The following is a 23,150-nucleotide window of genomic DNA, read 5'->3' on the forward strand; positions in this document are numbered from 1 at the left end:
GGGATAGAGCAGATGTTTAGTGAGTTGGGTTGTTTTTTAAATAACCCATTAATAGACATTTCTCTGGTGTATTGCCAGTTTCCTTTGGTACATACCGGGCATGCCATTCTCATTCAGCCTTGAGCTAGTTTGATTCACAAGCTATTCTACTCGTTTTACTAATTAGTACTGCTGGCAGCAGTAAAGAGAGTCCTACTGAATAGCATAACATTGACGAGTAAAATTTTCATGGATGATAAACAGCAGTTAATAAATATTATTAAATTATTAAAATTAAATTATTAAATATTCCAGGTAAACATAATGCGTGGACTTCTGTATATATTGGGCCAACTGTGTGTTATTTTAAAGGGTCACCCACTGTTTTTTTGTATCTCCCAGTGATTTTAGTGAAGCAGCAGGAGTGAGATTTAATGGGAAGAGGCAATGCCAGAAGTCCGAGCAATAAAGTGATATTAAAGGCATTTTTTCAAATTGAGAAGCTTATAGTCGGACTTGCATGCTCTTACTATTCTTTTTAAAAAAATGTCCTATTCTTCTTGCTTTGCTATCTCTGCCCTAGCCAAATTCAGGTATGTGGGTGCCCCTCTGTGCCCTTCGAACCTATAGAATCCTGCCAGAGTCTCCACTTTATGTGTGCTCCCATGAATCAAAGGGAGCTTGCTCCCGTAATAGTGAGGAGCGCATGCAAGAGGGATCATCCTAACAACGTTTTAGCAACAAGGCAGGATGGGGTGATGCCATCTTTGAGAGTTATTCGGCCAGGCTTCAGCCTACGCCTACAGCAGGGGTGTTATTCAACTTTAATCAAAGCTGCAAGGTTGGTTTCTAATTCACAGGTACCCCTTAGGCTGGCCATAGACTGATTTTGATTCACCAGGGAGTGACCAAATTTAGATCAGTGTGTGGCTGTCCTCTTGAAAGAAGTCAAGTATTATCTACACCAAGAACGAAATTCTAGGTAGCACATTCATTTTTAATTCTACCCATCCATGTGAACAAAATTTGTTCCAGTTTTCAAGATTGTTTTTATAGTCTACAACAGTGGAACATGGTTCCTAGAATAAAGCAGATGATTAAAGTTTGCAAGCTGGATGCCCAGGTATTTCAGAGATTGTTGTTGCCACAAAAAATTATAAAGTTTAAGGGAGTCAGCGTCTGCATGTGGAAGCTTCATAGGTAGTATTACGGTAAATTTAAAAATTTGATAGAGCCACTAAAATGTTGTAGCTCTAACATAAGGCTAGACAGGGAGGTGATCAGTTCAGTGATAAAGAATAAAATATCATTATATTAGCAGACATTTTGTGTTCCCTAGAACCTATATAGACTTCTTTAAGGCTGCATTCACACCTGAGTGTATTTTTTTAGGCAGAAAGTCGCACAATTTTACCGCGATTTTGCCACTTTTATCCACAATTTTGTACAGGTCAAAAGGTCACCAATGTAAAAAGCAGAAAAACGCCTGTAATCTGCTCAAAAAGAAGCTCATGTTCTTTTTTGAGCTTCAGGCATTTTGCTTCAGGCGACAAAATGCTCAGATGTGAACAGGTGCCATTGAAATACATGGGATTTTGCTTGCTGGGCATTTTTCGGGCGTTTTACGAGCTGTAAACGCTCAGGTGTGAATGCAACCTAATGCTCTGATTAGGCTTATTTTTTGAAGCAGGATGTGCTACTGAACAACCCTGCCTGGAGAAAGGACCCCATTGACTTTGATCCTGGCCAAGCAGTCTTTATGAAGTGCCCTTATCCAACTCAAGATGTTAGGGCCTTCTCTATTTAAGAGTTTTCTCCTTGAAAAAACAATCCACCCTATCAAATGCCTTTTCTACATCAGAGGTGAGAGACAAGAACTAAAAAGTAAAATTTCGATTTTACCCATTGGGCTATATGTACATCACTGAGGGAGTTATCTCTTATTTACCTGATATTCAAATCCAGACTGATCAGGATAGATTATGTCTTAGGAATGTCCTAAGGCCGGCTATAGACGATTCGAATCATGTGTGGGCACGCTGAATAAACCAAGTAGACCGATCAATCAACTTGGGTGCAACCAGCCTGCTGGATTCACTTGCGATTATCGCTAGCAGCTGCTATAGCCTCTAGCAATTATCACTGTCATCTCCCGGTGAGGACGGCTTCCCCCACCCGCCCCCACTCCCCGCCAGGAGCAGACAATTGCTCAGCAGGTGGGATTCCCCTGTCAGCACTGTCTGTGCTGATGGGGGAATCGTGCAAATTTCTTTCCTGCAACTCGTGGTTGCAGGAAAGAAATTTACACCTTCTATGGCAAGTTGGCTCGCCAGAACCTTAAGAGGACTTCTCTACTTAACAGGGAAACCAGATAGTAATTTGTGCACTGAGCCTGATACTTTCCTTTTTTGGGGGGGATTGCAGTTGTGTGCTAGGGGGCTTTAGTTGGTAGGGTCTCCTTTTACCTGACTTTTTTCCCCTGTTCATAAAATTTGTGGGACAAGTACAGTGTCTACTGTATACATTTACTGAGCATGGCTATCTAAGTGTTGGTAGTTTAAAGCAGAAGGCATTCAGCTTGTGTACTTCATTGTCCAATATTTTGTTTTCCAGAATACAGATTTCCTGAATAAGCTGAAATATGTCTGCTCTCCTCACTTTTTGAGGACACCTTGGGAGATAAGCTCCCCATATATTACTGCTTTATATACTTCTCACATCAAACTCCCCAGACACCTACACTGAGATGTTGTTATTAGAATAGTTTTTAAATGACAGTTCCTATAGAGGCGCTAACTGTGATGTCATCTAAAAGATTGTCTTGGGCTGGCTTTTTGAAACTTGTTGACTGTATGTATAAACTTTTGACAGGTAATTTACAGTTAATGTCTAGATATCTCTTTGCAGTATAACAGTTTTATTTTATTTACAAATTTGCTGTTTTTTCGTTGTAATTTTGGATTATTAACAATGTGTATTGTTGAATTTTAATTATTTCCAAATTAATTCTAATTGAAAAGAAATAAAGATGTTTTTATTTCTGGAAGACAGATAAGGGGATACATATTCAAACATAGTAGTACTATAGTAGTAGTTTGAATGCAGGTGGGTACTGGTGTACAGAAGTTGAGCAGAAAAGTAGTTATTAGCATCATTTGGAATCTCTCTTTGAATGTTGCTATGGCTATGTGTATGTATTTGAGCTCTAAAAAATCTTAGTCCTCTTAGTAGTGCAGTCAATATCAGTGTGGTTCCCCTGTATAATATACTTCGAGCATAAACATAAAAGTGTGAAAAACGTAAGGTAGCAGATTCTAGATAAGCATTGTATCTGACGCAAGGTTCACAGTTTGGTCATTATGCTTCTATTAAAATAAGTTACCGCTTTGAGATCATTGTATGAGTGACATTTTCTATTTCCAGTGTACCGAATTTTTGCTGACTTATATATCGTTTATTAGTCTGTTAGAACATTCTGATGTGACACACCTGGAAATTGGCTTATTAAGGAATGCAAAACAAACTAGAATGCTATCCTAGCATAAAGTTTCTCCGGCTCCAGGTAGAGTCGTGTTGATGTGGGTATCAGCTGTTGTCCATGGTGGCTTAAAGTAAACAGGCAGTTGATAAAGCCAAACAGTTATCGTTCTGGAGGTATTACAGGTACACTAACTTCAAAGATGTCCCTTGTTTTACTGTGCCTAGAGTAGAGTAATGTGCAAAAGACAACAGATAACACTCCATCTATACAGGTAAATGTGGGGTTTGAGACTTCTCCCCCTCCTAGCTGTCTTTGGCCAGGCTTGCAATTGCATTTTGCCATGCATCCAGGGATATCACACTTATACTGTAGTAAGACTCTAATGCCCTGTATACACGGTCGGATTTTCCGACGGAAAAAGTGCAATCGGATTGTGTTGTCGGAAATTCCGATCGTGTGAGGGCTCCATCGGACTTTTTCCGTCGGAATTTCCGACACACAAAGTTTGAGAGCAGGCTATAAAATTTTCCGACAACAAAATCCGATCGGTTAAATTCCAATCATGTGTACACAAATCCTACGCACAAAGTGCCACGCATGGTCAGAATAAATTAAGAGACGAAAGCTATTGGCTACTGCCCCGTTTATAGTCCCAACGTAGCTGTTTTACGTCACCGCGTTCAGAACGATCGGATTTTCCGACAACTTTGTGCGACCGTTTGTAAGACAAGTTTGAGCCAACATCCGTCGGAAAAAATCCATGGATTTTGTTGTCGGAATGTCCGATCAATGTCCGACCGTGTGTACAGGGCATAATACTTTTGTCTATACGTGGACACTTCCATAGACTATTAATATCAGTTAAGTTTGCCCATCTTCCTGTGTAGGTGCTGCCGGACCTACTCTGCTTTTGACTATTGTTTCTTCTTGAATGCCACATTACTCAGTTGCTGCCAATATTGCTTGAATTTGTTATATCACTAGTATTACTAGAAAATATAGATTATAACCAGCTAGAACCTTTATAGAGAACAAGCCCTAGAGCATAAGGCATTTTCATATTAGGACACCCTAATATAAAATTTCCAACAGTTCATAGCAATGCAGAATGCTGGCCTACCCCTTCCCACCTCCCGCACCTTTCTATTGGTCTGTCCTGTCACTGTCATGGGTGGCCTCACTAGCCAATAAGAATGTTGGAAGTGGAAAATCTGGGCAAGCTTCTAACATTGTCAGAAAGTGGAAGAATTAGCATTTTAGTGCACCCCAGGTTTCAGCTAAGATTTTAATCTTTTTGGCAGTTTAGCAGCTTTTACCAAATGACAGATGTACTTTCATTTAGCTCTGACTTTACTACATTTCAGGAAGGATCAGTAAACTGTGTCCGTTAAATATATTCTTAATTATCTGAGGATAATCCTCTTTGAATAAGATTTCTTCTAAAATGATAAATTGGACACCTCCAACGGCAGTATAGATAAGTCTCCTTCTCTTCCTGGCTGGACCATGATAATATCACATTTCACCTGCAGGACATTCAGTTTTAGCTTTTTGTGCTTATTTTGAAGTACTACTTTGAAATTTATTTGCAACAAGGCATATGTCTCTGACTTTGATTCTACTACTGAGAAAGCTCTGAAATTTGTGTTTAGAAGACAGATCCAGCTCTAAAATTAGAATGCGTTAAGAATACAAATGAAATAAGTTTTGGAAGCAGATTTTGCCCACACATGGTTAGCACTTTGTCTTCCCAAGTCTCTCAGCCAGCTTTTCAAGCAGCCATAACAAGTCTTGGGATTTTTGTCTGTATTCCACTGGCACATTGTAATCTATCTGTGTCATGAAAGTTTACATAAAGAACACTCTACGGACATGGGTATTTTAAATAAAATGCCTGAAAAGTGATTGTGCTTTATTTCAGTGAAACATTTTATTGTTTTTTATTTTTGTCTACATACCTTTTAACCCTTTCAATGCCAAGTCCGTACGCCGTACGGACCTACAGACATGCCCACAGGTGGCCAAGTCCGTACAGACCTCCTTTCTCCCTCTTCTATAAGCTTATGGTCACTTCAATGACCATAAGATTATATGAGAATTGTTCAGCAGATTTAGCTGAACAATTCTATAACTCTGATCAGCGGATTACAACCCGCTTATCAGAGTTGTTAACCCCTAATGCAACTGTCCCCCCCACCCATGCCGCCGCTTCCCTGCTCCCTGCCTCTCCACCCCCCTGCTGCACCCTTCCATCTAAAACTGCCCCCCTACTCTCCTCTCCTATCCCCTTCTCCCCCCCAGCACTAATTACCCCCCTCCACCCGATTTGACCCTCCCCCTTGCAAACCCGCTCCCTGCAGCCACCATCATTAGCCGGCATCCCTCCTCTTCCACTCCTGCTGGCTTCAGGTGCTGCATTGGGCTTGGGGGGGTCCAGATGTGTCCCCCTCACCAGTCAGATCACCCCCCCAAATGCCCCCGCATCTCTCCTTTCCCTTCGTCCGCCTGCAGTTTCTCCCTGCACAGATCTCCTATGATCGCGACGGGGGAAGGGGAGGGGGTAGCGGTGTGGGTGGGGGTGAAGTAGGGGCTTGGGGGGCTTAGTAAACGTGTTTACTAAACTCCCCCTGTAGAAGAGAGGGCGCATGCAGTGATCACTATTGATCACTGCTATGTGCCCACTGACAGCTGATATATTGTAACCGCAAGTGTCATTTTTTGAACGAATGGAATCTCTATACAGATTTTTCATTCATTCAAGTAAAGTGATACAGAGAAAAGGGACTATCTTCAGTCCCTTTCTCTGTCTAGTAAAAAAGAGATATGGGGGTCTGATATCTCACCCCCCCCCCCCAAACAAAAAGCTAAAAAAAAATGAGAAAAGTAAAAAAAAAAGCAATAACATAGTAAGACCCCCCAGGTCCGTTTGCACTCATGCCTCCACGGTGACAGCCCCCCCCCGCACTCACCCCTCCACGGATACCTCCGATTCTCCTCCCGGCCAACCCGATCCATCCTGATTGGCCAGGAGGAGAAGACGAAAGACGATAATCATGTGGCTTGAAAAAAAAAACAGATGAATGAGTCCGGCGCCCTGCAGGGGGGGCAGCGCCTCTAATGGACCGGCCGCTCCTGGTAAGACCCCTTTCACATGGAGCAGACTCTGTCAGGCAGATCCGCCTGCTCAGCAGGGGATCTGTCTGCTGTTCCCCGCTGAGCAGGCGGATGACAGGTCCGTGTCTGTGTCTGCTCCGCTGATGCAGAGCAACACGGACACAGCTCGTTATTCTCTATGGGACGGTTGGCTGGAAACAGACCACCTGCCCAGTTTCATCGGATACCATCCAATCTGATCTGCTAGATGGATGGGGAATGGAATCCCCATCTGTCTGTTTTTAGCGGACTGGATCTGATGCAGGCAGGTGTAAACGGACACATGTCCATTTACATCAGCTCTCTATAGAGAACAATGGGTGGTTCGATTGGGCCCACCTGAAAAATGGACAGGCAGACCTGATCGGTGTGCTTGTGTGAAAAGGGGCCTAAGGCCTTGTTCATACAGGGCATACACAGCGTAGCTTTACAGGGATGCACAGGTGTTCCATGCATCTGTGTGCAGGCAGTCCCATTGATGCCATTTGGGATGTAGCACCTGCACAGAGCCGTTGCTCCCAATTTTACATCTATGTAGGTCCGCATGCATGTCCCTGAACTCACACTGTCTGCGTTTGGGGTCATGTACCCACACGCACACGGATGTCAGATTGGGAACAGCACCTATGCCTATGCAGCCATTGCATCCCAATTGCGGGTAAATATGGCCCCCTATGGATGTACACTTTAGTATGCCACGTGAAGGATGCTTTAGTACTAATTTAGCAGGAGTTGTGTAAGTTATGTTGTGTTTATGTGCAATATTAATGATTTTAGTGTATTTTTAGTGAAAATGGCGATATGATGAAAATTTGCGCAATTATTGCAGGGCCCCAAAAATATGTAGCACTTTTTGTTATCCTACAGGTCATGTGATTTTAGAAAATTTCTAGTTTGAGGGGTCTTTTCAAATTCTGAAAGCTGTAAGTGAAAAATGAAAACCTCCAGATTTTTAGGGAAATTTTTGGGTACGTTAGATTTTCACCATTTTGCAAAAAGGCACAATTTAAAATGTACAAATATTTGTTATTTATTAACTCCATACAGGTTAAGCTTTTATATCAAGTAGGGATTTAGCAGTAAAATTAGCTGTGCTTTTATCTGCTAATAATGGTTTTAGTGTCTTTTTTGCGAAAATATTGGTTTGATAAACATTTGCACAAATACCGTGGGGTCTAAAAAAATCAGTAGCCCCTTCTTTTTATTCTAGAGGTCATATGCTTTCAGAAAATATATGGTTTTGGGGGTCTTTCACAAATTCTGAAAGCTATAAGGGAAAAATGAAAACCTTCAGATTTTTTGAGAAATTTGGATACAGTATTTACATTTTTGCTTACATTCGATTTTCACCATTTTGCAAAAAGGTGCAAAAAATTTTAACTTTTTGTTATTTATTAACTCCATACAGATTGAGCTTTTATATATGGTAGGGATTTAGCAGGATTTTTTTAAAACTAGCTGTGTTTTTATCTGCTAATAATGGTTTTAGTGTATTTTTTGCGAATATATTGGTTTGATAAACATTTGCGCAAATACCACGGCGTCTTAAAAATTAGTAGCACCTTCTTTTTATTCTAGGGTCATATGCTTTCTGAAAATTTATGGTTTTGGGGGTCTTTCACAAATTCTGAAAGCTGTAAGGGAAAAATGAAAACCTTCAGATTTTTAGAGAAATTTGGATTTTTAAAAATTTTTACGTACGTTCAATTTTCTCCATTTTGCAAAAAGGTGCAATGTAAAAATTTTAACTTTTTGTTATTTTTTAACCCCATACAGGTTAGACTTTTTTATTTAGTAGGGATTTATCAGGAGTTTTGTAAAATTAGCTGTGTTTTTATCTGCTAATAATGGTTTTAGTGTATTTTTTGCAAATATATAGGTTTGATAAACATTTGCGCAAATACAGCAGTGTCTAAAAAATCAGTAGAACCTTCTTTTTATTCTACTGATCATGTGCTTTCAGAAAATATATGGTTTGAGTGGTCTTTCACAAATACTAAAAGCTATAAGTGAAAAATAAAAAAGCAAAGGAAAAACTGCAAAAATGGTCTGGCCACCTGAGTGTACAATTTGGAGCACAGGGCCTGCCAGCGAAAGGGTTAAAAAAGTAGCAATAATGAACTGGTAAAACAATCCTTAGTCACCCTGGCACCCTATTGTATCCCGATTACCTCATAGCCTAATTTATTTACGAGAAGCCACTTGGTTACATAACCAACCAACTTCTTTAAAGTGGAAGTAAACCCATCAATTTAACAAAACACAGTTACATGCCGGAATGCTAACTTTCACATTGGTTGTACTCTCAACCAAACTGCCAAACCATCCAATGGCTGGTGTCATAACTTATCACATGTGCAGCATCATGGAAGTTTAAACAGAGGCCAAGATGGCAGCTTCCTTGGCTGAAAACGATAGGAAGGATTATTTCCACTTTAATACAAGCTGTAGGTTTTAAACTAGAAAATGTGGACCTTTTGTTGGAATAAAAATAGGTAAATACCTTTCTCACGGGACTTTCTATTGGTTCACTAGCTCACCTCATTTTACCTATAGTCCCATCACTATAACAGACTGCCTCAATGGCCAAAAGAAATGTGCAGGAGGCAGGAAGGATTGGACAAGCTTTCAAACAATAAATCCTGAGGCTTTGCCTGTCAGAAGGACTTGCAGCCTTTTTGAAGTTGCTACAGGTATGTGCAGGTGCCTCTAATGTAAAGGGCGGTTTTCTTTTAGGATTAATACCTCTTTAACTTTAGAAATATCAGCACTAAAGATTATAAATCTTTCCGAATCCAAAAAGCATTCCAGGAAGATGTGATTGTAAACAGACGTATGATTCTGCTAGAGGCCTATACTGATGCAGAACCTTTTCTGCCAAAGAGTGTAAGCATACAAGGAAACAGGTAGATAATTGTGTATAAATACATGAATAGATATCCGTATAATCACAGAAAAGAAGAAAGGTTTGTGCTAATTCTTCTTCCAGCTTTTGCAGCATAAAGTCTATATGGAAAAATGTGAACCATCTCACAATCCACATTTATATTCAAGGCCATAGTTTATCTCTTAGTTAAACTGTTGTAGATTCAAGGCTGATTTAAATCAATTTGTTTGGAATCTGGATGCCAGTATGGGAAAATTGATTTTTTTGTTAGCAAGGCAATTTTTTATGTCAGCAGATTAGCGAAAGTTAAATCTTTCTTTGTTCACATGTCTCAAAACATCATGTCGTTTCCACACCATTGATACATTGATAGAGTGAAACAAGGTAATGAGAAAATAAACTTTGTAAATAGTCTTCATTATTTATCTCGTTCTCCGTTTATAGTCTGGGCACCTGATGGGCAATGTTCACATGTTGCTGGTTGTCAATGTTGTCTGTATGCATCAGTCTTTTAGAAGTCTATTTAAAGCTAGCAATTGAATGTACATATGCACATTTTCTGTTGCCTATAGTGGACCATTGCAGAAATAGAACTTGATATACTCTGAGAATTTTTTATAGGCAACATTGATGAAGATATAAAAAAATGTAAGCAAACAGAACACGTTTTTAAAAAATCTGATTACTTCACTTAGTTGTACAAACACTTTTGTGCAAGAAAATTGGAAAGAAATCAGCAGAAAGGATGTTACAGTATATACATTTAGTCCGACGTGACCCTTGTGTGGGTGTTGGCTGTAATATTTGAAATTTACAGCTGTAATCTTTAGGTGCTGTGGGGTTATTAAAAATTCTTTGAAAACAACCTCAAAATCCCATATATACATAACATTATTTAGGAAAAATACAATAGGGGGAGTCACCGGTGTTAAACCATCTAAATACTAAAAATATGCATAAAAGAACCTTGCTTAGACTCAAAACTCCTCCTCTGATGCAACCAATTTTAGCAGCGAAACTGGTCAGACATTTACTGATCTGAGCACCCTCTCCATGCCTGTATCAAGTGGAATTTGCATATGGATTGATTCATTTATTACCACAATTTTATTTTATGGGAAATGGTCATGCTCTATTTGCTTGCCCTAATTGATTGACTACAGATTGTGCACCATTTATTCATATCTTCAATGCTGCCAATTGTCTGAAGGATCAATTTATGCCATCAAAGTGATGATCCATGTGTCAGTGTACAAGCTACATGTTTTACTATGGCCCTTGGCTGTACACCAATGTGGCACCATCATTTCAAGATAAGTCTTTCATAATGTGCTAGTATGCGGTGCATACTAGCACATTATGCCTTTGCCTTGCAGGGAGATTTTTTCTTTTCTTTTCAAAGTTTACTACCGCTTTAAGAGAAATATGTATTTTATATAGTTACATAGTTAGTCGGATTGAAAAAAGACACAAGTCCATCTAGTTCAACCATTAAAAGGGGAAAAAAATCATACATTCCCTTATACACAATCCTAAACCCACATTTGATCTAGAGGAAGGCCCCAGGAAAGCATGATCCAGTTTGCTCCAGCAGGGGAAAAAAAAATCCTTCCTGATCCCCCGAAAGGCAATCTGATATTCCCTGAATCAACTTTACCTATAAATGTTAGTACCCAGTAATATTATGTACATTTAGGAAATAATCCAGGCCTTTTTTAAAGCAATCTACTGAGCTGGCCAGAACCAGCTCTTGAGGGATTCTGTTCCACATTTTTAAAGCTTTTACTGTGAATAAACCTTTCCATATTTGGAGTTTAAATCTCTTTTCCTCTAGATGTAAAGTGTGGCCCCTTGTCCTCTGTGATGACCTTAAAGTGAATAACTCAACACCAAGTTCACTATATGGACCACTTATGTATTTATACATGTTGATCATATCCCCCTTTAACCCCCTCTTCTCAAGGGAGAATAAGTTCAGTTCCTTTAATCTTTCCTCATAGCTGAGCTCCTCCATGCCTCTTATCGGTTTGGTTGCCCTTTTCTGCATTTTCTCCAGTTCCCCGATATCCTTTTTGTGAAATGGTGCCCAAAACTGAACTGCATATTCCAGATGGGGTCTTACTAATGAATTGTACATTGGATATATCTCTCTCTGGAGTCTATACCTCTGTTAATACAAGAAAGGATTTTGCTTGCTTTAGAAACCGCAGGTTGGCTTTGTGTGGAATTATTAAGCTTATGATCTACCAGAACACCCAGATCATTCTCCACCATTGATTCCCCCAGTTGTACTCCCCCTAGTATGTATGCTGTATGCATATTCTTAGCCCCAAAGTGCATAACTTTACATTTATCAGTATTAAACCTCTTTTGCCACATAGTTGCCCTAATTAAACAGTACATTGAGGTCTCATCTATGTGGTCTTTTATTAAACTCTCCAGTATCTTCCCGTCTATAGAAGTTAAACTAACAGGTCTATAGTTACTTGGTAAAGACTTTGATACCTTTTTAACCACTGTAAGACCACCTGCTGCAGTCATACTGCGGCAGGTTGGCTCTCCTGGGCGAATCGCCATCATTGTACGTTGGCCGCTTTAAGAGCTGTAGGGGGCGTGCGTGGCGCTACCCTGGAGCCAATGCGCTTGGCCTGGCGGGCGCAATGTCCGCCGGCCACCCGCGATCGATCCACAGAGAGCCAGAACGGGGATCTGTCAATGTAAACAGACAGATCCCCGTTCTGACAGGGGAGTAGAGACAGATCTGCTGTTCCTAGTGATTAGGAACAGCGATCTCTCTCCTTCTCCAGTCAGTCCCATCCCCCCACAGTTAGAAACACCTCTCGGGGAAAACATTTAATCCCTTAATCGCCCCCTAGTGTTAACCCCTTCCCTGCCAGTGACATTTACACAGTAATCAGTGCATTTTTATAGAACTGATCGCTGTATAATGGTCCCAAAAATGTGTCAAAAGTGTCCAATCTGTCCGCCGCAATGTCACAGTCCCACTAAAAATTGCAGATCACCTCCATTACTAGTAAAAAAAAATAATAATAAAAAAAAATGCCATAAATCTATCCCCCATTTTTTTGTTTTTTGTAACAAAAACATGTAGACAAATACATATTGGCCTAAACTGATGAAGAAATGTTTTTTTGTTTTTTTTACATTTTTGGATATTTATTACAGCAAAAAGTAAAAAATATTGGGTTTTTCCAAAATAGTTTATAGCGCAAATAATAAAAAACGCTCTATTTGTGGGGGAAAAAAAGGACATCAGTTTTGCTTGGGCACAACGTCACACGACCATGCAACTGTCAGTTAAAGAGACACAGTGCCGTATCGCAAAAAATGGCCTGGTCATTAAGGGGGCAAATCCTTCTGGTTCTTAAGTGGTTAAATATAGGCACCAAATTGGCTTTACGCCAATCCAGTGGTACCATTCCAGTCATTAAAAATTAGAAACAATGGCTTTGAAATGACAGAGCTGACAGAGCTCAAATGATCCATGGGTGGATGCCATCTGGTACAGGTGCTTTATTCACCTTTATCGTGTCTAACTATTTCTGGACCATATACATTTTGAGCCATTGTCGATCATTTGGAACATTCACTATTTTGTAAAGGGCCTACATGCTCAGAACTGACCTTTTTACTATAAATATATTTTGCAATCTGTCGTTTTGTTTTGAATGTTTTCGTCCTTGATCTCCTTTTTACATATTCTGTTATATTCTTTGGAACATTTAAACAGTGATAGCGTTCCTTCATTTTTATATTTTTTTAAATCTCTTTTTTTATTATTTATATATATTTTTTAACTTTGGCCGTGAGCCCCATAGGTTTTATTTTTAGCCCTTTAAACTTATTGATCATGGGAATAAACTTTGCAGTGAGTTCACATACAGTCTTTTTGAAGAATTTCCATTTCTGTTCTGTGTTCATTGATGTCAATATTCTCTCCCAGTCTAAGTCTTGGAGAGCAGCCCTCATCCTTGGAAAATTTGCTCTCTTAAAGTTAAGTGTTTTTATCTTTCCAGTATGTGTTTGTTGCTTACAGCTAACATTACTGTAAATACTCATTCTTGCTAGGTCTTTACCACATATTGCATACCTGTGCACAGTTTACGTGTCTGCTTCTGAACTCTACATTCTGACACTTAGTTTCAAGGGTGACAAACTTTGCAGCCAATGGGAAGGAGAAGGCAGGCAGGTGATGTCTGCCATGTTCAAGGTTTATTAGAGGCTTCCATTGTAGTGTGACATTTACAGTATCTCACAAAAGTGAGTACACCCCTCACATTTTTGTAAATATTTTATTATATCTTTTCATGTGACAACACTGAAGAAAGGATACTTTGCTACAATGTAAAGTAGTGAGTGTACAGCTTGTATAACAGTGTAAATTTGCTGTCCCCTCAAAATAACTCAACACACAGCCTTTAATGTCTAAACCACTGGCAACAAAAGTGAGTACACCCCTAAGTGAAAATGTCCAAATTGGGCCCAACTTGTCAAAATTTTGTGTGGCCAACATTATTTTCCAGCACTGCCTTAACCCTCTCGGGCATGGAATTCACCAGAGCTTCACAGGTTGCCACTGGAGTCCTCTTCCACTCCTCCATGACGACATCACGGAGCTGGTGGATGTTAGAGACCTTGCGCTCTTCCAACTTCTGTTTGAGCGGTTTAGGGTTTATGTCTGGAGACATGCTTGGCCAGTCCATTACCTTTTACCCTCAGCTTCTTTAGCAAGGCAGTGGTTGTCTTGGAGGTGTGTTTGGGGTCGTTATCATGTTGGAATACTGCCCTGCGGCCCAGTCTTCAAAGGGAGGGGATCATGCTCTGCTTCAGTATGTTACAGTACATGTTGACATTCATGGTTTTCTCAATGAACTGTAGTTCCCAGTGCCGGCAGCAGTCATGCAGCCCCAGACTATGACACTCCCACCACTATGATTGACTGTAGGCAAGACACACTTGTCTTTGTACTCCTCACCTGGTTGCCGCCAAACATGCTTAACACCATCTGAACCAAATAAGTTTATCTTGGTCTCATCAGACCACAGGACATGGTTCCAGTAATCCACGTCCTTAGTCTGCTTGTCTTCAGCAAACTGTTTGCGGGCTTTCTTGTGCATCATCTTTAGAAGAGGCTTCCTTCTGGGACAACAGCCATGCAGACCAATTTGATGCAGTGTGCGGCATATGGTGTGAGCACTGACAGGCTGACCCCACCCCCCACCCCTTCAACCTCTGCAGCAATGCTGGCAGCACTCATACATCTATTTCCCAAAGACAACCTCTGGATATGATGCTGAGCACGTGCACTCAACTTCTTTGGTCGACCATGTCGAGGCCTGTTCTAAAGTGGAACCTGTCCTGTTAATCCGCTGTATGGTCTTGGTCACCATGCTGCAGCTCAGTTTCAGGGTCTTGGCAATCTTATAGCCTATGCCATCTTTATGTTGAGCAAGAAATCTTTTTTTCAGATCCTCAGAGAGTGCTTTGCCATGTGGTGCCATGTTGATCTTACCATGACCAGTATGAGAGAGTGAGAGGGATAACACCAAATTTAACACACCTGCTCCCCATTCACACCTGAGACCTTGTAACACTAACAAGTCACATGACACCTGAGAGGGAAAATGGCTAATTGGGCCCAATTTGGACATTCTCACTTTGTTGCCAGCACTTTAGACATTAATGGCTGAGTTATTTTGAGGGAACAGCAAATTTACCCTGTTATACAAGCTGTACACTCACTACTTTACATTGTAGCAAAGGGTAATTTCTTCACTGTTGTCACATGAAAAGATAGAATAAAATATTTACAAAAATGTGAGGGGTGTACTCACTTTTGTGAGATATTGTATGTGTGATTAAGTCATGCTACAGTAGAAATTGTTCAAAGGTGTTTGAAAATAATTCTCACATCAAAGATGGTGGTAACAGCACTGACGCTGATTTTTGGAAAATGTGGGGGATACTACTAAACCCATTATATTTGTAAGTAAAATAAAAGGTTAGGTTAGGACCCATACTCATCCATACCCAGAAACACAAGTTGCTTCTACAGAGAACAGAATGGTGGGGTAGCACAGGAGAAGTGAGTATAAGTGGGTTGAAGTGTGGGAAATGTCACTTTGACAGAGGCTCTTTTAAGGTGGCTAAAAACTAGTTAGACCTTCGTTGGAGTTGATCATCAAAATGTAAGGGCCTGCTCAAAGACTCCATTCAGTTTGTATCTATTAAGGCAGGCTCTCTTACTACATTTTTAATGGTAAAATTTGCTGATGTAACAGATTAGATCTAAGGAGAATCTACCTAGTATTTCGCCTGGTTTAGCCTGCAGCAACAGAAACTTGGTTGTTACACACATCCTTTTGTCAAAGGCGCCATCAGTGATCCTTTGATTCTACTGTGGGAATTCTCTTACATTTGTTTAAGAAAACCTATCACCTTATCACCTGCAGGAACGCACAGGAGGTGCAAAGTACCATGACATTCTTAAATGCATTATGTAACAGACTACATTCCCTTGGTAAGATTAATTGCAGCTTTTCCATAGAAAACTATGTGATAGGGATTTGTGTGAAGACTTATTGTGGGAATCCCGCATGTTTGTCTTGAAAGTTTGTCAGTTGGTGCACCTGCAAGCTGAAAAATACAGTATGGTGCTCACACACAGACCTCCCAGATTAAATGGAGCACGTCTAGAATGTCCGACTTTGACATTCTTTCTTAAGCACCCAGTGTCAGTGGAATGAAGAGTCTTCTCATGCTGGATTAGTTCTATGGGTGGAGGAAAAAGAGGGCCTAGATTAGGTAGCATGGATTTATTGTCACAGACCACAGTAGAAATTGTTTAGATAGTTTACCGACTTATAGGACTGTGACAACAACTGTAATGAACTATCTCAGGTTCCATGCTGTTGTTTCATAACTATTGTCATCCAAACCTCTCTCCAGTGAGAAAATCTCTGCTATTACTTACAGTATATTATTGAGACTACAGAGCGTGACTGCTTTCCTGACCTGTCTTGGAATTCTCTCTGTTTTTATTCTAATTCAAAAGAAGTAGTGTAGAGCAAATAAATGAGCTCTGGTGGCAGCAGTTCAGTTTACAGCTGCATAAAGGGAACACATTTTCTGAATAGGGGTTATCTTTTCATTTTATTGTTCAGCATGTTCTACATTTTTTTTAGAGTGCATGTACATGACTGTCCATGCCTTTATATAGAGACTTGGCTGTTTTACCCAAATGCTGCGCATAGCATCATCATATCATCATCATCATATATTTCTGTTTTTTGCCAAGCATCATCACAGAAAATAATTATTATTATAAATAATAATTGATATCCAAATACATTATACATTAAACACATTTGGATGCTTAATACCTGAACCTTAAGGTACCTTCAAACATTCCAGAACATTGACCATCGCCAGCCATTTATGGTCAATGCAGGGAACTTTCATGTGTCTGTAGGATCTACTTAACACATAATGGCTAAGCCTGCTAAGAGGAATAATTGATTAGCCAGGATAGATTTTTCTGGTCAATCAATCATGTTTACCTGTCACAGACAAGCTTTTGCAGTGCTCCTTTGTACTGGCCATAAACACAAATGTACAATATGAGTGGTTAGCAGTTCCACCTAGCAGCACTAGGGTCATCGGTAAGAATCCCAACCATGATACTACCTGCATGGAGTTTGCATGTTCTTACTGTGCCTGCATGGGTTTCCTATTTTACTCCACACTCCAAAGACATGCTGGGAAGTTAATTTGTTCTAAATTGGCCCTGGTATGTGTATGTATGAATGTGAGTTGGGGACCCTTAGATTGTAAGCTCCTTGAGGGCAGGGACTGCTGTGAATGTACAATATGTAAAGCACTGCCTAAATTGACGATGCTATATAAGTACTTGTAATAATAATAACACGTACTGTATGTTTGATAGCTGAATCATACATGCCTTCTAGTGTTCATTGGTACTTTAATGCAAACATAGAATGAGTGGCCTAAAACTCTACAAGTTATAAAAAAAATAGTTTAACTAAGGTAACATACTTAAAGTGTAAAATTTTCTTTTTTCAGTTAAGTATGACCTAATATAATGGTCTAATATTAACTTTTCTATTTCAACTTGTGGCCGTGTACAATATATCTTACAATATGTCAGTACTATAATTTACATAGGTTGAAAAAGACACAATTCAACCAACAGAAAAAATAAATACATTTAAAAACCTCCATATACAGAATCCTACATGCACAGTTGATTCAGAGGAAGGCAACATAATCCTTATAAAGCATGGCCCAATTTGCGTTAGTGGGGGAAAAAATAAATGACTTCCTTATCCCCAAAAGGCATTCCTTGAATCAACTATCTCCAGTGTTATTACCCATAAATGTTGGTATCCAGTTATATTTAATGTATTTACCATGCTGGCCATATTTTCACAGCTCTTACTGTGAAAAAGCTGTAATTGATTCCAGCCTGGCCTATTGTACAATGAAGGCTGGGCCGCTCTTGTTCAGGGGGGACGTCATATGACATCCCCCCATTCTTGCCGTGTATGCATACCCCCAGGGGCGCAAATCACGGCAATCGGTGGTCAGCTGTTTCCTTTGCATATAGGAGTGTAAAGAGCCAGTGACGTTAGCTCTTTATCATGTGATCAGCTGTGTCCGATCACATGTAAACAAATGACTGGGGACATTTACACTGATAATAAGTGCCCTGATTATCAGTGCAGCCCTATCGGTGCCCATCAGTGCAGCAAATCAGTGCCCATCTGTGCAGCCTCATCAGTGGCCATCAGTGCACATCATTGAAAAAGAAAAATTACTTATTTGCAAATTTTTATAACAGAAACAAAGAAAGTATTTATTTAATTTTTTCAAAATTAAAAAAAAAAAAAAAAAAAACAGTGGTGATTAAATACCACCAAAAGAAAGCTCTGTCTCAAAAAAGTGATAAAAATATAATTTGGGTACATAGTTGCATGACCGTGCAATTGTCATTCAAAGTGTGACAGCGCTGAAAATTGGCCTGGGCAAGAAGGGGTGAAAGTGTCTGGTAGGCAAGTGGTTAATTACATTATGTTTTTTTTCTTCTTAACATGAAAATAAGTTCCTGATTAAGTGATTGTAAATGTTTTTTTTTTTTAAAGAGCAATCAAGGCAAACTTACCTACTCTGTGCATAGAGCAGCCCCCCATCCTCGTATTTTTGGGTCCCCCCCGCCAGCACTCCTGCCCCCCCTACAAGTGCCCACCATAGCAAGCCGCTTGCTATGGTGGCAGTTGTGTGTGCTCACTCCCGAGCCTGCTCTGTGTGTCCATAAGACACACAACATGCCCCCCTCTCTATCCTCTCTGGCAGTAATTGACAGTAGTGGGAGCCAATGACTCCCACTGCTGTCTCAGAGCCAATGATAAGGGAGAGCCTTTGCCCCTGTACACATCGCTGGATTAAGATCGGGCTCAAGTAAGTTTAAGGGGGGGGAGCTCCATACTGAAGGTTTTTTACCTTATGCAGAGAATGCATTTAGAACCACTTTAAATTGAACATTCTAATATAATGTTAGCCAAAGCTGTAATAAGTATTGGTGTCCTATAGCAACTTTTTTACACCCCATAAATTAGTTTTATCCCAGAACAAGAATCTAGGAGACCCACAAAAGATTTACTCTGCTTAACTATACTATGAAAAATAAAAGTTAAAAATAAATTGCAGATGTGTGGAATATAATCACAATTCACTGAATGCCATATCCTTTTTACTCTGCATGTTTACAGTTCCACATCATGAAAACAACATATTCTTCCATTTTGATGTTGAAAGAGGGTTGAGTGCAGATGAGAATGAAGAAAACGATGATCCAGGTAATAACATTCTTGTAAAAGAAATTATATGAATGGAAATTGTTTTACTAATAAGGATGAGTGCAACTTGCAACACCTATCATTTCGCTGCTTTAGACTGCAGCATGTATGGATCTAAGACGATACTGTTTATTGAATTGTCTGCATTTACAGATAAACGTATAATACTTACTGATCTAATACCTTTAGTATCTAATAGCTCAAAAAGTGCAAGTTACCCCTATTGGCCAATTAACACCCCTTCCTAAAACAGAGAATTGGCATGGCTGAGGGACCTGCAGAATGCAGAGGCTCTGATTATCTATAAAACATTAAACACTTGACCAATCTCCCCCCTTCCAAAATGACCAGTCACATTTTATTTGGAGTCGAATGGCCTTAGCAGCCTTTTATTACAAACCATTAAATACGACATTCACAAGAAAACAAGTTTAATGCATATAATACAGTCAATGCATAAGAAATAAACCAACCTTAGCTTATGTCCAGTCTAAGGTCTTTGAAGGCCTATATACTCACAATTAACCGGTTGTATCTGCCACCCAACTACACCGGCTCAGGGACAATTAACCACTTACTTACTACCAGATACAACCTAATTAACCGGTTCCTGACCAGTCGCCTCAGTTATACTGCTGCAGGTTGGCTCCCCTGGGTGCACGCCCACAGTGTGTCCCTGGAGCCGATGCGAGTGCCCGACGGGCGCGATGACCACGGAGCACCCGCGATTGTTCATGACAGAGCAAGAAACGGGATCTGTCAGGAAAGAGGAGACCGATCGTGTGTTCATACTAAGTATGAACACAGATTGTTCTACTCCCCTAGTTAGTCCCATCCCCCCCAGAGTTAGAAACACAAACGAACAGTTAACATTAAACATTTAACCCCTTGATCGCCCCCTAGTGTTAACCCCTTTCCTGCCAGTGACATTGATACAGTAATCAGTGCATTTTTATAGCACTGATTGTTGTATAAATGTCACTGGTCCTAAAAATGTGTTAAAAGTGTCCGAATTGTCCGCCGAAATATCACAGTACCCCTAAAAATCGCAGATCGCCGCCATTACTAGTAAAAAAAAAAAAAAATGCCATAAATATATCCCCTATTTTGTAGACGCTATAACTTTTGCGCAAACCAATCAATATAAGCTTATTGCAATTTTTCTTTTTTACCAAAAATATGTAGAAGAATACATATCGGCCTAAACTGAGGAAAAAATTTGTTTTTTTAAGAAAAAATTGAGTTTTTATTATAGCAAAAATTAAAAAATATTGTGTTTTTTTTCAAAAATGACGCTCTTCTTTTGTTTATAACGCAAAAAATAAAAACCGCAGAAGTGATCAAATACCACCAAAAGAAAGCTATTTGTGTGAAAAAAAGGATGTATATTTTGTTTGGGTACATCGTCGCACAACCACGCAATTGTCAGTTAAAGCGACACAGTGCTATATTGCAAAAAATGGCCTGGTCAGGAAGGGGGTAAATTCTTCCGGGGCTGAAGTGGTTAATACCCCAATGTTACCACCATACAGTTAGGAAGGGACACCCATACCTCAGATGGGCCCAACCCAAAATTTTCCACAATTATTTAACCAGCACCGCCTTCAAAGACCCAATAGACACCCTGCATGCTGCTATGACAAAAAAATAAGGTCTAAGGACTTTGAAGGCCTATATACTCATGATTAACTGGTTGTATGTGCCACCCAATCAAAGGCCCCCAGCCACAATTACACCGACTCAGGGACAATTACCACTTATGTACTATCAGATACATCCTAATTAATACCCGGATGTTACCACCGTATTGCTAGGAAGGGACACCCATACCTTAGATGGGCCCAACCCACAATTTTCCACAGTTGGGAAAGGACACCCATACCTCAGATGTGCCTAACCCACAATTTTCCACAGTTATTTAACCAGCACCTCCTTCAAAGCCCCCCTGCCTGCTGCTATGACAAGAAAGTAAAAGGACCAAGAAATTGAATGGAAAGCTAACAACATAAAACCTGAAAACCCACGTCAAATACCCCATCACCTTGAGAAAATAAGAGGGCTCCCCAAACCAAACTAAAACAAACAAGGGGGGAGGGTTGGAGAAAACTATCTGATGCTGTGATGAGCTCTGACTGAGCTGTGACACAATCCCCTCTTCTCTCTACCCACTACAGGACACACCCTCTGCCTTGAACTCTTCAATCTGCTAAGCAGCCTGCATCATTCTAAATCACCCACTAATACTCCGCCTCTTCTGCAGGCCCCAGTCATGCTGGCCCTCCTTCTAGTTTCACTCAGCTCCAGGCCATATACTTCACGTACCTGTCACTGAATGATTGGCTACACACAAGGCAATGGAGGCAACTTTTTGAATGACCCCTGCTCTGTTTTATTTTTCATTATACCATCTTTAGATAGAAGCTATCAGGCAAATGTTGGCTAGCAGCCCGGCTTATTGCTTCACATGCAAGACAAATTTTTACATGTAATGTTGTGTTGTTATGCCAGCCATTTAAGTGTTTATGATGTACTAGAACCTATTGCAAAAGTTACTTCTAACATCATAAAGATCTGCCTATATCACACTAAACAAAGCCTTACCTATTACAATTTAAGTGGAACTCACAGTGTTTAACCAGTTCCCACCCTCATGACGTCGTGGACTTTGAGTGGGGATATCTGGATGATGCCTGCAGCTACAGGCATCATCCAGATAGCAGTTTTTTCCAGCCGTTGATTCCCTGCAATGTAAAATCCATCCTAGTGGCTTATTAGCCACTGGATTGCTTTTACAGGCAGCAGGAGGAAACCCCACCCCCACCTCCCAGCGCCATCCGGTGCCTCTCTGGGCTCTCCCATGCGATCGGGAAGCCAGAGATCTGATCCAGCAGTGGGCCGAGGACCAGATGGTCCCCGGCCATCTCTATGACCCTGGGAGGCAGGAGGCGACATTGTGACATCACTTCTGACTCTGGAAGATGTAAACACTGCAATTTTTTCCCCTAGAAAACAAAGATCAATTTTTTTTTATTAATCTCATGTTTTCCAGGGTAGAGGAGATATCTGTAGTCTTATAGACTCCAGATCTCTCCATAAAGAGGACCTATCATGCCTTATTTCTATCCCAAGGGATTTTTACATTTCTTGTGAAAGGAATAAAAGTGAAAACATTTTTTTTTTTAAAGACATTGTAAAAATAAAATAAATGATAAAAAAAACTTTTTTTAAAGCGCCCCATCCCCTTATACTCGCATGCAGAAGCAAATGCATACATGGGTCGTGCCTGCATATGTAAACGGTGTTTGCACCACACATGTGAGGTATTGCCGGGAAGGTCAGAGCAAGAGCAATAATTCTAGTGCTAGACCCCATCTGTAACTCTAAACTGATAACCTGCAAAAATGTTTAAAGTGTTGCATATGGAGATTTTAAAGTATCGTGGTTTGGCGCCATTCCATTTTAAAGCATAACATGTTAGGTATCTATTTACTTGGCATAAAATCATCTTTTATACTTTACAAAAAAATGGGTTATATAAATGTATTTTTTCCCCAAAAAATTGCGTTTGAAATAACTGCGCAAATACAATGTGTCAAAAAAATGGAAACGATCAGCAGTTTATTCTCTCTGCTAAAAAACATATATAATGTTTGAGGGTTCTGAGTAATTTTCTGGCAAAAAAATACAGATATTTACATGTAGGAGAGAAATGTCAGAATTGGCCTGGGTGGGAACTGGTTAATACATATATGTT

At 40.0% G+C, this 23,150-nt stretch overlaps 1 protein-coding gene across 5 annotated transcripts in view; it reads left to right on the forward strand.

Annotated features, from left to right (window-relative positions):
• The window catches only part of NPNT (nephronectin), a 171,791-nt gene that overhangs the window by 137,684 nt on the left and 10,957 nt on the right, over positions 1–23,150 (forward strand). For all 5 annotated transcript variants that reach the window (XM_073601908.1, XM_073601935.1, XM_073601925.1 and 2 more), the window contains one exon: positions 19,310–19,396. In XM_073601908.1, the coding sequence (XP_073458009.1) occupies positions 19,310–19,396 (87 nt within the window). The remainder of the gene's footprint in view (positions 1–19,309; positions 19,397–23,150) is intronic.

Source organism: Aquarana catesbeiana, linkage group LG01 (assembly GCF_042186555.1).
Source record: "Aquarana catesbeiana isolate 2022-GZ linkage group LG01, ASM4218655v1, whole genome shotgun sequence".
Classification (NCBI taxonomy): domain Eukaryota; kingdom Metazoa; phylum Chordata; class Amphibia; order Anura; family Ranidae; genus Aquarana; species Aquarana catesbeiana.